Source organism: Falco punctatus, assembly GCF_963210335.1.
Source record: "Falco punctatus genome assembly, chromosome: 5".
Classification (NCBI taxonomy): Eukaryota; Metazoa; Chordata; class Aves; order Falconiformes; family Falconidae; genus Falco; species Falco punctatus.
The window spans coordinates 85,443,115-85,459,464 of NC_137584.1; the positions used below are offsets into that span (position 1 = coordinate 85,443,115).

The 16,350-nt window shown below is 39.4% G+C and overlaps 1 protein-coding gene across 1 annotated transcript in view; it reads left to right on the top strand.

The window, feature by feature from the left end:
* The window catches only part of WDR64 (WD repeat domain 64), a 76,063-nt gene that overhangs the window by 52,698 nt on the left and 7,015 nt on the right, over positions 1–16,350 (top strand). The window contains 15 exon segments of the mRNA XM_080388015.1: positions 628–792; positions 1,974–2,243; positions 4,587–4,649; positions 4,653–4,684; positions 4,686–4,764; positions 5,643–5,773; positions 7,060–7,153; positions 10,340–10,382; positions 10,923–11,217; positions 13,111–13,250; positions 14,932–14,957; positions 14,960–15,001; positions 15,408–15,444; positions 15,447–15,511; positions 16,180–16,350. Of these exon segments, the coding sequence (XP_080244141.1) occupies positions 628–792; positions 1,974–2,243; positions 4,587–4,649; positions 4,653–4,684; positions 4,686–4,764; positions 5,643–5,773; positions 7,060–7,153; positions 10,340–10,382; positions 10,923–11,217; positions 13,111–13,250; positions 14,932–14,957; positions 14,960–15,001; positions 15,408–15,444; positions 15,447–15,511; positions 16,180–16,350 (1,653 nt within the window).

Genomic DNA, 16,350 nt, shown 5'->3' on the forward strand with positions numbered 1-16,350 from the left:
CACAGTGGCTACAACACCATTACGGTTTCAAGAGAGTTTTGGGCGCTTGGTGCTGCAGAAAGTCAGATCCAGACAGTGCACACGACAGGAGTGGATACTTCGTAAATCCAGCTGAATCTCAGCTACCCCATCACAGAGACCAAACTTGGTGCTGGTACATCATTATAAGGCATTGCTTAAATTCCCAAAAGGATTAGGTAATGATTGGATAAGGTTGTTCCTGTGATTTTGGACTAAATTTTTGTGAAAAGCCTCATTTTGATATTCAGCATAGAAATTACAGCTCAAACCATTTTGTCTAGTTGGATTTCTTTGCTTTTTTCACTGTAGAAACTCATTATATTTAACAACAGTCTCTCCGACTTAACAAGGGTCTTTCTCATAGCATACTAAATAGAGCCTCCCCTTGCCAGAACGGCTTCTCTGGGGAGAGGGACATTCTCAGGGAAATTACACTAGGATTTCATTAAAAGAACATGGTAGTGTGCTATTTTAACAGAGAACCTATTTCACGGGATGTGAAAATTTGCTTTTGGAGATATCAGTGTTTCTCCAATTACACTGGAACACATTGTGTGATGAGTTTTAGAGGATGTAGTATGAATAATTGTCATCTTATTTTTTCAGGTCCGGGACCTAGAAACGGGATATCCAATATATCAGACTGAAGATGTCAATGGGCTGAAGACTGGAGTGACCTGTGCAGCCACTGAAATAAATGGGGTTTGTCCTCTACTGGGGCATGTGATGGTAAAGCAGTTAAATAATTGCCTCATTTTTATTATATTTATTTAAGATGACATATTAATGAGCAGACAGAACTCTTTGCCTTGACTGTCTCAGTGACAGAAGAGTGAATTTTGGCTTTCTTCCACGGGGGGGGAAGTATGCACAGCTGTCAGTCTGAAGGAAAGGGGGGACGTATCTCAGTTGGGTTTTATTTGATAGGTGATTCACAGAAAGGTGATTTTTGCCTGCTTGGGCTCTGGTAATTTGCTAGGTATTGCTCTCTGGAAGACTATCTTCAAAGCTTTTGGTCTGAAAAGGCATTTCCTTATAGGATTTAGGACCTAGATCTGTAACTAAATAGCTGCAGATGGAGAATGATAGGTTTTCAGGTTTGTATCTAAGTATCTAAGCTCAATTTTATAGTGTCTACAGGCAGTGCACACTATGTGTGTGTGTGTGTATACATATATATATATATATATGCATGTTTCCTGATTTTTTCATGTGTTATTTTTGGTGCATCAGTTTTAGGTAATGTGACAAGACCTCTTCAATACACAAGTGCTACAGTGAATTCTGCAACAAATTTTAATATTTTTGTAATTTGTTAACGTAACGGAATAATTCTTCTCACATTCAGACGTTCAAGAGTGTACACCTCTGAAGTGTTAAAATATATAAAATACGTGAAAGCTACCTCACGTAAAAAGGAGATGGCCTTTTCCACACAGCATACTGGCTAATGTTTCTTGTTTACACGTGGGAGCAGAGACCACACCCTTTATAGATCTTAAGAGGATGACAGGTGAATCAAGTCCTACAAATTGAAGTCATATGTAATAACTGCTTCAATTCAGATAATGCTGTAGCTCCTTCCCTCCACTAGTTGCGTGGACAAGTCCAGCCACCAGGTCCCTCTGCCCCTTGCTGTAGCTCAGCACCTGAAGTCTCCTGTCTGACAGCTCCCACTCATCTTGCTCTCCGACTCCTTTAAAGTAAAAGATTTAAAATATTGTTGTTGTTATCGACGGTGTTTACCCTGTTTAAAGAGTCCAGAAACAGAAGATGGGTAGTGGTCTATTGTCCTGGGCTGCAGCATAAAATAGACATGGAAAAAAGATGGAAAAATGGTGGGGCTAATGGTGAAGATGTTTTCTGCTAAGTTCTGTGCCCCTAAGGGTGCTGTTACAGCTTTTGAAAGACCAGTGACCTAGCTCTGAACCTTCAACTGGATTTTCTTTTTTCTCTATTCCCTATTTGATCCAGTTCAAGTTTCTGACTCTGAAGCACAGGTTACTGCTGAAAGTTCATTCCCTTTAGTTTATCTTTCTTATTTGTGTGTAGGAACAGTGAAAATCCTGAAGTTTGAAAGTGAACAGGACTTTAAAGCCTTGCCTTTGGCCCAGCACAGCAAAAATGAGTGTCATCTGCTGAAGACAGTTTCCCTGAAGGCTAATGAGAGCCCACATGCACTTCTGGTTTTGGAGCAGAGTGGGAAGATGAAAATCATTCAGGTTTTTCAAATATACTTTATTTTTTTCTGATTTCATTTGGTAGCTCCTAATTTTTTGTGGCAAAATAGGACTTTTTCATTAATTAGTAGATAAACGAGAAACTTTCTGCATTTGCACTTCTTTCTGCACTTCAATCCACTTTCTGCATGTCATCAAATCAGCTTTCTGCCTTTCCATCTATGTGCCAGTATGTTCATTAGTCCATTGCTGATTTTCAGCATTCTGATCATTTCTTTCCTTGCATTTGCTTTTCTGTTTGTGATGTTCCAGTAGTTATAGATCCTTTAAAGTAAAAGCTTTAAAATATTGTTGTTATAGGGAGTGTTTACCCTGTTTAAAGAGTTTCTAGTTCACCAGCAGCTGAGACTGGTTAGAACTATTCCTACAAATCCTGTTGATGTATTTAGTGCCTGCGCACTGGTTAGAGCCCTGCTTGGTAACAGCACTCGGGTCTAGGGCCGTGTTCTCATGAGGCAGCTGTACCTTCTGCTCCTTCACCACTGCTTTGCAGCCGTAGCACGCTCCTTGGGCAGTGGCAGGCACAGCATCACCTTCCCAGGTTCCGGACACTGTCCTTTGCCGCAATCACTGCCCCAGCCCAGCAGCTGAGCCCTCGCTCGGGAATTGCTGACCCGGGTGTCCCGTCACTCGCATGCCATAGAGGATCCACGGAACATTCACTAACAGGAGGCTCCCATGGCTCAGAATTCAGTTTCACAAACCTCAGAGGCCTCAGACTTACACAAGTCTGTTATGCTGAAGGTTTTTGACTGCAGCCTAATATCCCTCTTGGTATATTTTCCTTCTGTGGAGGGTAGGTGACTATGGTATTGTCCTGCAAAAACCCTTCAGTATCGGAGAATTTTTTGGCTGAAGGATTTTATTTTTTTTCCCAAAAAATTACTAATTAAGACAGTGGCTGCTTAAGAACTGATACAAAGAAACAAGACAGTGATAAATCAGATTTATTTGCACGGCTTGATTTTTAGAGTCTACTCTCTGTTCCCTTCAGCTAAAATTAACAGGATGCATTTGGAATTCACAATAATTATGGTTTCATTTCTCAAACTGTGTTTCTGAAGCATTTTCTTCCTCAAATTGGAATGTTCTACTTGGGACAAAATTCTCCTTCTGAAACTTTAAATTCACTATGTGCAAGGGACAAAGGTTGTGGGGAGAAGTATTAAGTTTAACTAGACAGATGATACCTCTAGAGAAAAAAACATACAAGCTCTCATCTTGGTAAATAATTTATTACCTTTGAGCATCCTGCTCATAAAAAGCTTTTTTATACAGGGTTTGCTTTTGATATTCAGATTTTTCTGAAATGCTAGTCACACCAATTGCCCCCCCGTTATTACTGAAATTGTTAGATCATTCACTCAGTGTAAATATATCCTTTGCCAAACAGGTTGGTGAGGAGTTGAATCTCCTCCAAGTCTTTCTGAAACTAAGTATATCAATACTGTTTCATGTAGTTGCAGAACTACTTTTTTATACAGATGTTTCAGTGATGGTGAGAAATGCAGGTAGTTGCTGTTATTATTATTTTTAGCTTTTTTAAGAGGCTCTGGATATAGTAGCTAGCAAGGTGAACTTGAGTAGCACCCCAAAACCGGTTCATCCTTTGCAGGAATCTACTACAGATCTCTCAATTTTTAGTCCTTCCTCCAAGGTATTTCTTGTTTGATACACTTAACATCATAAGATTTACTAAAATCTTAATCATTGCTTCATTCTGGAGTTCAAGACATCTATGAAAACAGTAGAAAACCTTAGGGCTGATTTCAGTAACACTTCCCAAAATGGACAGAAATATCAAAGTTAAAGCAGAAACTAGATACTGAAGTGAATTTCTTTCAGTCAGGAAAACAATGAAGGTAACTCCTGGTAGCCTCTAGGCACATGGAATCAGTTCTAGGGGAGGAATCAATGACTCAAGGCCACGGCTGAACTGTGGCGGCTTCTTCTCGCACAGTTGGAACAGGCACCAGTTTTGCTGGTATGTTAGGTATGAACTGGGGGCGAGCAACGTTAATAAAACAAGCAGCTATAACTGAAGAGACAACTTACTTTAAGGGGGTAGTTAAAGGGAACGAAGCCAAGAGCTCACTCTGAACTCCTCAGCTGGACAGCTTCTAATATCACGGTAGGTAATTTAAAGTGAGCTGCAGGATCTCTGGCTGGCTCTTCAGTTTGCAGGGTAGGCATATGCTAGGTGATACCTGCAACAGTTTTTGTGGTTTGGCACAGAAAAAAAGCTTTTGACACACACACTTGCAGATAATTTCCTTATTAATAGAGAAATCCTTTCCTCTTTCATTAAGTCAATTATTTTAACAGAGTAACCCAGTCCAGACCTATCTATATGTCACATGGGTGCTTCCTGAGGCACTGTTGTTTCCATGAAGGAATCCAGTTGTGTCTCTGTCACTGAAGCCTGACACCTTATAAACACATGATTTTTTTTCTGAATATTCAGCTGCCATCTGACACCAGTTCTCTGGAGAGTGACACAGAGAAGCACTTCAAAATTCCACATCTTTTACAGAAGATTAGAAAGTAAAATGTTTACTGCGCCCTCAATGATTTCATCTTTTAGACACAGGATAGGAACCAAATAAGTATTCCAAACTTTTCTGTACATTGAAGGTCTAAGATAAGTCATGCCAGAAAGTGATCGTTTCTAAGGGCTATATCTACTTAATAATCTGTTTCACGGTTGTTGCCATGATTAAGCAGCTGCTGTGAACACACCCTTCACATTCCTGCACAAAACAGTAAGTTGATGTTCTTGTATAAAGCCTGGAAATGAAATGTCATTCGCCGCTACAGCTAGAGTGACCTTCCGTGGTGGTGGCACACAGACATCAAGCTGGCTGTTACAGTGATTCCATTTTCTCTTCTAACTGCTTTGGTAAAATACAATGTTAAATTTCTCTTTCAGTGTTGACCAATTTAACTTGAATATTCCATGAGACCTGGGTGGTGTTTCGTATAATTTATCTAGATCTGTAACAGATCTGTGTGATGCTTCTGGAAGGCCATTCTCTCTCTGTTCAGCGACTTATTCCTTTAACCTGATTCCAGCATCTCCACTGATACCTGCTCCTGATTAATCTTCAGTTCTTGCAGCTGTTTTTGCATGCTCTAATTGCAACTGTGCTGTAGGGAGCAGGTCAGGTTGGCAGGTGGAGGGCCCTGTCCCGGGCAGCAGGGAGTCTCCCAGTACTATCCATCACTCCCTGCTTCCTTCTGGTGCTTCCGTGAAGAGCAAATACAACAGTATCAGTTGTTGTAGACACTGTTAATTTAGGCATTTTGTTAAATCAACAGTTCAAATACTGTAGTGTCCACAGTGTTCCTACTCTTTTTTTTTTTTTTAATGCTTTTTTGTAGATTTTTGTACCATCTGTGAGGATGAAGCATTTTGATGTTTTAAAAGTAGAAGGATGCAGTTTGATAGCTACAGGAAGTGCAAATGGTGCAATAATTTTGTGGGATTTTGCATCCGCCTCTGTGAGATGCCTATAAATATTGCTTTCATGGGGGCGTTTTGATCTCCAGTATTCATACAAACTTTTCAAATGGCACAGCAGAAATCCTGAGATACCTGGCTATAAAGGGTAATGGATGGACAAACAGGATTTAAAGTAGCAGTTTATGTGCCCCCCACTCCCTCCCGTTTCAGATGGCTTTGCTACCTCGTCCTGACATTGCAGGTAGGAGAAGTGATCATTTGGGGAAGGGATGATGTAATTAAAAATAATGTGTTAGCATAACTCAGCACTGCCACTCTCACTATGTAAGTCACTCTGTCACTGACTAGAGGCTGCTACTGGGCTGTAGGCACATCCTTATTTTGGATGTTTCATGTTTGGGAGGACACCTGGAAATAACGCTACTTCAGATGATAACGGCAGATGAGTGTCGGTATCAGTGGCTGTACCCACAAGACTACAAGCCACATTCAACAAGGAGAAATCTCAAGTGATGTTGGAGGTTTGGGAGTAAAAATCTTTCACAGAAAGAAACAAGAAGCGAGCATAGGATGGTTCCAGATATTCTCATGCGGATTAGGCTGCTACACCAGGGAAGTGAACAATGACATGTCTGGTTAGACCGAGTGGAGCAGCACGGCAGTATTTCTGTGTTGGTGATGGAACACATGCCTCTGAAGACCATACAAAGTCAGTATTTAACTGTCCTACCCCATAGTCTCACAGCATCCTTCATGTGTAAAATTGGCATGTTTGTGAGAAAGTGAGCTGAGTTTTTCTGTGCCAAGGGAAATAATCAAAACTGAAATGCAGTTCTGGCTGTGACTCCTCCTTTGCTTTTGTCTCCCCATATATGAGGGAGGTAATTCACGTGGAGGTATGGAGGACAGAAAAGTCAGTGCTTTGTAAGTAGACACTTAAGGTTTGTAAGAACCAGGGTTCAAACGACTGGTTTGAATGCCAGAAGCAAGTCACTTTTCTAACATTAACTTAGCTAGGTAACTTCAACAGAAGTTACTTTACTTTTCTCTGAAATACTAATTCTTAAGAAAATACTTGGCTGAATGAAATGTTCATCATTCCATGAGGCTTCTGTATTTCCTGGTACAGGCACGTTCTGTACCTACTCCTCACTGGCATTTATCCACTAGAACTGATTAACTGATTCTGAAAAACTGTGTCTAAAACTTTCAGGTGACACGCATTCTGGGAAATGAAATGTTTAATTTTTTAGATTACAAATAAAGTCTGCAATTTTTGGGGGGAATAATACCCAACCCATCTGACACATCCTGTACAAACATCTTTCTTTTCAGGTGTCAAATTAATGAAGACAGCCAGGCTTCGGTTCTTCAAGCACCTGGAGTCAATGCCGTGTTATTCCTTGTACATGGTGCTTTGTCTTTGAGGTAAATGTGTGCATTTTATCTTCCCTCATGACAGGCACAGTGATTTGGAATTCTGTTGTAGTAAACTGATGTAATCTTTGTCCAAGATACCTGTTACAATTGAGATGTTCTTTGTATTTCATCAAGTCAAGTTCAAACAGTTAATTGTCTTTCCCATCCTTAAACTTTTTTAATGCTTATCAATCCATATATGCTCTTTTTTTACCACTCCACTGAGTTAACCTTTTATCCTCTGAATGACCTCATAAGTCGCAATTTTGTTGAAGAATTCACCTTTTGTCAGGTATCAGTTTTCCTGTGTACTGTACCTTCTCTTCTTTGATTCTTATCTCTGTGAGATAACTGTGGCAGCAGGCATTTTTTTTGTTTCAAACCTGATCCAATCCTCAAGCTATTAATACTCTCATCAAAGAAAGAGAGGCAAGCTCACTGAAGCGTGCAGCCTCAAGTCATCTTAAAGAAAACTAGATGCTGGCATAGGTTGGTAGTGTTGGGTGGAGAACAGAATTCTGGACAAATTGCTCATTTTGAGAGAAAGTCATTGCACCTGTAACATAAGTTACAGAAGTTAGATGTAGCATAAGTTAAGAAGTGCCTCTCTTCCAATGGATATGCAAAGGCAATGGCAGCCAAAAGGACTCAGTATGGCTTAAATACTTACGTGGATTTAAAGTCTTAAGCAATTAGGCAGGTTTTTTGCTCTCCTGAATCGTAAGAATGGTTAATGGTCTTAAGTTGCTTTAAAACCTTCAAGTAGCTTATGCATTTACCACACTCCTACACGTAGCAGTGCCATTTAATTGAACATAAATTTACTTTTTGATGTTATAGTTTAATGATTAGTTTAAGAAATCCTAGATAAATTAAAAATGTGGTGGTTCCAATTAAAAAATAGAATTTTTAATAAATCAAGAAAAGTTCTGATTATGCTCAAGCAGGAGGATCCTACAATGACTTCGAATTGTATAATGTTAGAAAGTTTTGGATGTACTGGTAAGGCACCTGAATGAATTTGACTGTGATCATATATACACACACAGTGTCCAAGAACGCTAACAAGTTTTTCAAATCAAACACTGAAAAATTATAAAGTCATGGCCACCTGTCCAAATTTAAGTGGGTTACTCCAGCTGCATACTTTCTATATGGGTTCTACGTTATCCCAGTTATTCAGATACTCTTACCCAAAACAGAGCAGCTGTGACCTTGGTGTAAGTTATGTGGCAAGACCCTCTCACGAGCACAGTTAGAACTCTCCTTGACTCAGAAACACAAACATTGAAGACCACATCCAAATAATTTTCCTGAGTTTCTTCCACAGAATCCCATTTCTGAGAATTTTCTTAACAGATTGAAAATGAGTTTCTATAATTAACTGAAAACTACTTGCAGAGCAAAACGCTGTGTAAAGTGAAATGGAATAAGCCACTGGCGTGTACTGAATTCTTCCCCTTCATTTCCTGAGGGTGAACACCAGTGTTAATTTTGATTGACTATGGATTTAATTTGCTCAAAACTCCTAACAGGAGAGGTTGGCTGTGTAATATGCAAATACCTCCTAGTTACTTGGATAAATTTCTAAAACACTAGAAGTCTAAAAGTCTGACCACTTCAGGCAGTATTTTATTATGCTTTATTACACTGGATGATGTTGATTTCCAGATAGCAAACAGTATCTTCAAGAATGTCAGTGATCTCCAACAATTTCTTTCACACAGGAAAATTAGTTCCCTGCCCTATACTACTGCAAGGAGCGATGGCAGTGCCATCTCAGAGCACAAGGGCAGTTCTTTGAACCTACATAAGGTGGGTACAGTGGCTTCATGGATTCAGTAGCATTCAAAACAAATTTCTGTTTTCCTTTTGGTTTCGGTTTTAAAATCCTGTAGCTTACTAAAATCCCTTCGTAAAGCCATGCACAAAACTAAATAGCAAGAGTTACAGAGAAATGAACTTCGTTAACCTAAGCTGAATGAGGCGGGGAATTAAGAATACATTCTGTCAGTCAGCTGGCTCTGGATACATGGAGTAGCTGACTATCGAAGTGTTCGTCGGATGCTTATGACTAGCAATTCTGACTTTGAAATGGGGTATAGAAGAACTCAAAGGGGAAGGTAAAATAGATAAATCATGAAGTACTTGAAGAAAAGTGGAACCACATCTACCTTGCAGCCACACTTGCTTAGATACATCTCTCAAATGACAATGATTATTATTTTTTTTTTTATTTACCATCAAGATGCTAGTGTCTCTGTGTATTTTTACTAAGGATAGCATTATGATTTTTATGACACTTTTTCCCCTTTTATGCCAGAGGAACATGCTGTATTTGCAGAGTAACAAATCGCAAGTAGGCAAAAAGAGGAAAATCCTGCTACCTCTCAAATCCTTTCCATCATGTTGTTCCAGCAGAGCATGGCACTTCCATAGATTCCCAAGTAGACACAGGCCTGTCATCCACAAAATAAATTATATAATACCTTGTGCTATGCAGTTGTCAGAATAACAAAACGGATAGGCATCTGCAGCTCAAAAAGATCCCTAGAAGCCCAACACATCACACCTTGTACAGATCAATAGATAGGATGAGATTGAAGTGGCTTGTCCTCTTCTAAGATACCTCAGACACTCGTGGCTGCATAGTTTTTCCTGCCTTAATTGACTTGGCAATTTTTGAGGCCAGTATACTGATTGCTGTCAGCCTCGGGGATTCCCACAAGCCTATATAGCAAGGCACATATGAAGGACTGTGACAATTCTCATGCTGAAGATGCAGATGGGAGTAACTGCTGTTGCTATTTATGCGTTTTGTCCATCTTTGATCAAGGCAGTCACAAGACTCAGTTCTGAGTTAAACTGAGATCTAGGTTACATTCACGTGGCTGTAAGTGATCACTTTGCTTCTTCTAATAAATCAGTGCCATTCAGCCAAATTTGCCTTTAGCATGCTCCTAAATTCCAATTAATTTCATTTGTGATTTGTTCATCTGTGATTTTGATTCTCTTCAGATTAAATATTTCTTGTTTTCACTCAGTGCTTCCAAAACTGAATGGAAATTGGGGCAATATTTAAATCCTTCAACTAAAACCAATTAAGTTCTTAAAATAATTTCAGCTAGAGAACTGTTCTGTACTTAGACCCAAGTTCAGTTTTCTAATTCTGTTACATTTTATTCCTTGCTTTTAGGAAGATTTAGAAAGTGAGGGAATCAATACTCAGATAAAAAAAGGTATGGAAGGATGTTTTTCATTCTCTTTCTTGTTGATCCATGAGTTCTGCCCAGATTACTATAGAAACTGAGTTTGTCAGTTTGTCTTGCAAACTGTCTTTTGAATAATTGGGATACCATTGATATGTGGATAACACACCTAAACATCTGCACCCTCCTGATCTGCAGTTATATCCCAAAAGCCAGGCCATGATGCAGGATATGCAAGGGCTTCATTGCTGGTTTTCCTAAATAGACACAACACTGAAAAACTGAAAACTTTGAAGGATGCGGGAATGACAACTTTACACACTTTCCATAAATATTTGAACAATGGATTATTAAAATGGTATAGCAAGAGCCAACTTGAGATAAGTATGAGTGAATGGCCTCACAGGCATAATCTTCAAAAGCAGATGAAATTTTAGAAGGAAAAATCTTCCCTATAGTACAAAAACAACAGAAACAAGAGAGCGCCAAGTGCTTAAGAGTTAAAGCTGTGCAAATGGAGTCAGTGAATTTGCAAGAAGCCAATTCTCTAGAGTCTTTTGAACCCTTTAGACATCCTCTGCTGGAAAGCAGACTTTTTCAATAACAAGAAATTTGATTATCTGAAATGTGGATTTAAGCTGAATTTCTTTGGCAAAGAAAAAATGCCCCCAAAACAGAATATCCCTAAGCCTTGTAGCTGCCCAATGAAACAGACACTCATGTTAGATCCTGCACCCACTGAATGCCTGTTTCACCGAGGACCTTCATGGGACCCCCCAGCATCTCCAACTCTGGGGAAGCCACAGCAGGAATTCAAACAAAGGTTCTCTGTGACCACCACCTTGTGTTTAACAAAAGTTTTGAAGTAAGTATACAAATCTCTGATCCCAGAATTATTAAGTGTCATCAGTTACTAAACCTCACCTTATTGCTGAATTTATAGTAATCTCCAGAAGCCTCCTGCAGAGACTGCAGAACTGCCTCTCAGCCACCCTGGTGACCATTGCCTTGCACTCCTCCACTCTCACTGGTGCTTGCTGTTTCGGTAAAATCTGTTGCTCTGCTCTAAATAACATTCCCCCACACCATGGAGCAATAGTTCAGGCTGGTTTAGATAAGATCATGAAGATTGTTCTGATTTCTTTTCAGCTGTCTCTTATCCATATCTGTAATGTTTTCAGAGTAATGCCATCTCAATGAAGGAGTTTATTTTCAAATTTACTATTTTTCCTAGTGTTATGTGATTTCTGTGCATTCAAAAGCAATACTAAAAATTGTTGAGAAAACGTATGATCATTTGTGTTCCAAAGCAGAAGGCACAACTAGGTCTAAGAATATCCAGTACTTGAAGATGAATGTACAGTTATCCAAAGCTGTAGCAGGACACTCACCAGTACTGGCTTCTGCTCATGAACATGGTTGTATCTGCCTAGGGAATATTTGGGTAGCTATTTGAATGTCTTTGGGATGGGGTAGGACCATTAAGAAGATAATTCTACTAGTCTTCAGAAACATGCTTTTTAACTAGCAATTGCAGCAGCAGATATTTTATTGCATTTTTTGGTTAAAAGGTTCTTCCATGGATGTAAATTAGTTCTGCTTTAATAACTGTAGCAGGGAGTAATGACAAGTGGAAAAATGGAAGAATCATGATTTGAAAAGATGATAACGAAAATTCACTATAAATTTACGTTAAAGTCTATAACTTAATTTTTCACACACAACATTTACCTTCTAAGAAAGGATGATGATAAGCAAGTGTCCTACTCTCAGAAGAGGAAGAATATGTCTGGAACATTGCACAAGCCAGCTAGCACTAGTAGGGTAACAAATCAGGAGAGAATAATATCCTAACACACAGTGTCTACAGCTGTAATCAGCTTGTAAAGCCAGGCACGCAACAGAATGCTGATGACTTAGTTGTCCTATCACCTCAGATCTGTAAGGCTCTATTCCAGAAAACATTACTCTAACCAAGAGATACAGAGTAAATACAGCAAGAAGGGGGAGTACCGTGATATGGCTGGGTAATGTTGGTCCTTGTGGCAGGCAGCGCCCACAACACATCAGCCATGTAAGGCTTTAACAGGAATCCCAGCAGAAGCAAGTCATAGGGAGAATTTTTCAGAAAGGTGGTGATGCAGCTTTGATGTTTTATGCAAAAATAGAACACGATGGTGAATGTCCCCAGGCGCAGTAGGTGTGGGCTTTGCTGGGTTTTGTTGTCTTTACAGTTGATGTGTTAGTGTGCTTAGATTCCTGTAAGGACCTCCAAATTCAGCTGACGGTGATGTCAGCGTGAGCATGATTGGCATGCATTACATGGATGACACAGTCAAGAATCTCCTTATCATTCTCCCTTACTTCCTCCCAGACCTAAAGAGGCAGTAAGGCAGAGTCTACTGGTGCTTACTTGAAAAATAGAAGTTGGTGAAGGAGACTTCATGGGCCCATTTGCAGCAAGAAACAACATCTCAGTAGCAAATGAGATGCATACTGGTGATATTCCACAGCAAATGAGAGGTAAATGGTGAAGCAGAGATAGGTACAGCTAGACTGAATTGCCTGGAAAGTGAAATAGCTTGTTCTTTTGATGCAGGAGAGAGAGCAGTCCGGAAGAATACACCGCAGCTACCTTGGTCATTCAGTCATTTAGCAGCTTTCTGAATACATGAGCCGAGTAATATTGAATAGGTCAAATAGATCGTGGCACTCAGCTTCTGATGCATCGATTTTTTTTTTTTTTGTTATTATAAAGAGAAATATGTGTTTATTTATTGTTTGTTTATTTTATGGAAACAGTGAAAGGACTTGTGCCATATTCAAAATATCCTTCCATTCCTCTGACAGCACTATGTACAGGCATCTCCACTAAAATGCTTTTGGCAGGCAGTAAGAGTGAGTAACATGTTAAGTCATTCTGTTCAGGACAGTCTGTAGGGCCACAAAATATCATGCTGTAAATGTGCCAGAAATATGGAAATGAAGGTCCAAATGCTGCCAAACTTTCTGCATTAAAGCTATGATTAAATAATTGAAAAAGGTATTTTCTAATATGAAAGGATGGTAGATTAAAGGTTCGTGTTAATAGCATTATCAGTAGAATTCTTTTCATAAAAGACATTACAATTTTCTTCACTCACAAGCCTTGCATATACTTTCCATCTGAATTACTGTATTAATACCAAGGGCAAAGATTATTGCTAAGAAGAAGCAAAAATTTCATATCTGTGGTAAAAAAACTAAATAAAAAACCCTGCAGCTTCCACTGGACCATGATTCAGACCCTGATATGGAGTGTGCAGTAATGGCTTCAGCAGTTTGCTGCTATATAAGGGAGGAAAGCACATGTGGTCTCTGCAAGCCGTTCGTTGTTAGACTTTTAAATTCACACCAAATCAATTGGCAGAAAGTCCAACAGTTTATCTGCTGTCTAATTCTCCTCCAAACCTTTAGAATCAGCCTGGCAATTTTCCTCTTCTGCATCTCTCATATGAGATTGCTGTCTGTTACTGTGTCACTTTGCTTCTAAAATACCTGTTAGAACTCTTTCCTGCCACCTTCCTGCTCTTAGGCGGTCAGACGCTGGATGGAGTAAGTTGGGGTTTTTCCCCCACTTATTTCGAAACTGAGCTGTAGCTTGACGTTGATGCTGAAAATGAGGAGGAATTTCCACTCCCCACTGACTCAAAGCAGTAAACGGGTCCAGGAAGGCAGCATGCACTGAACAGGACTTTAATTAGTTGTGAAAAAGTATCTACCCTATTACCAATCATCTGATACTCTCCCTTTGTCCTTTTGTGCCTGTGCCGCTGTGTATTTGCTTTTCATGTTTTCCGCACTCTTCTCTTTTATCTGCAGTGCTACTGCCAATTCCGTGTTCCCATTACAGATTTTTCCTTGTTACGAAAAGGTCAACTTCTCTGTCAGCCTCCTTGCTGGCTTGCAAATGTACAGCCCAGGAAGCCAGTGATCACTATAGAAGGTGGAATTACAGAAAAGATTCCTCTGTGTAGTAGTGAAAATGAGAGATAAGAGGCAACTTCATCAGGAAAAAGGAAGCCTAGGCGGGAAACTGAGCCGTTGTGGGTCACAAGGAAAATGGCTCTTCAGTTCTAGCGTCTCGTGAATGCACTAAAAGGTTGTAAAACGTTAAGCTTTCACTATGTATGAAATTAATCCAACTTTGTTTTACCAGGATTGAAAACCAGTTTAACCCCCGGGAAGCTCTCATACCTAGTTCATGCATCTTGACAGGATGACTCTTAGTTTTCACTCATGTCATTTAAGAAAAAACTGTTTTTTCCATTTCAAACCTATCCAGGCAGCCACACATTGTCCACAAAGAGTATATATATTTCTTTGCATATTAATGAATTGTCCATTATGTTCTACTCTGTGCTTGACAATGAGATACTGACATTCACCTTAAAGTAACTTTCACTGACTTGTAATCTTTGCTTCATCCTGCCCAGTGCCTACCAAGAGCATGTCGTAGCAATGACTGCAATGGTTTAATTGTGAATGTGTACCATTAATGAAATATATTGATGTTTTTGCTTTTTTCTTTCTTAACCAGAGGGACATATTATGATATTATGCACTAGAGCATTGCCTCATTCTTAGAGGATCAACAAAACAGTAAAAATGTAAGGAAAAATCTGACATATTTTCTTTACTTGAACAGTGTACCAAGATAAGACAAACAGAGAAAAATGGATTCAGAGCTCTACAGGGACTAAAAGTGTTTCCTGCACATAAAGGTCATGTCTTCAGCTTGAAATAATAACTTGATGCTGTGAAAAATGAGACAAACAGAAGTAAAATATTGTTAGCATTATTCCCTTGTGTTCAAAGAGGCTACATTAAGAATTAATTTATCCATGTCCCCTGAGTGGTGTTTCTGCCACATACCATTTGCAGGCTGTTTTGTGGCGGGATTGCTTTCACACTTCTTTTAATTTTCTAAAAGCCATGCTGATAAATCCAGTAAACTAGTAACCATGGTGGCACACAGAACTGCCCGAAACGTGGCTGTGTTGCTTTTTGCCTCAGAAAATAAAGGAGGAGCTATACTGGAGGGCACACGCTACTAAGTGGTTGACTTATTCCATGAAGAGGAGAAAAATGTGGTAGTGACAGCACATATTGATGGTCCAGTCAGGTACAAAGATGACTAATATTTCTTACAGCTATGGTAAATCAGTTGAACTGCCTCCAAAGTCCCTCTTCTTGCTGGACTTGTATATAAGCTAGAACAAATAAAACACAACATTGGGTGTATTTTCTGTTCTAATTTTTCAATGCAACACTTCCAGGTTTTTCAGGAAGTCAGACTGTTGCAGACTGTCATTTTCTTTCAGCAAGGTGATCTTGAATGCATAGGTAACAGCCCCATCATTTAAGAAATGACCTCCTGTTCTAATCCTGTCTCAGCTTTCAATACTTGTTAAATTGACACGGGTCCTAAGCATTGCATCTACTCGATGCTTATGCAATTAAACCATTGCAGTCTGAAGATGCTTTATAGACAACTGTAATTCTCTCTTGGCTAACAAGTACATTTGAAGGGGTTTCTTTTGGTTTTTGGGGAGAATCAATGAGCAAATTTTGTGTAAATCCTGCTCTGGTTACTTACTGTTAAGAGCAATTCAGAATAATGGTGCTTTTACTCCTCAGTTTTGTAATTATAAAGATGAACTGTTTGTTTTCTGATTTTTACGACATCCTTCTGAGATTTTTTACTCTCAACTTCAATCTCATGGATTTTTGTCTCTCAGCTAGCATACTGAACTCTGGAACAGTGCTGCAGAAGTTGGTAACGTAGACAGATATTCTCCCACTTTTGTACCCCTTCTATAAGTATCCGTTTTTCCTTTCTGTCCTTTGGCACTGCTTCTACTGTGTCTGTAGGCTCTGGCGTGCCACAAATAGATACTATCTTCGTTACTTTGGACAACCCAAGAAGTCTGAATTATCAGATACCAGTTGGTTGATT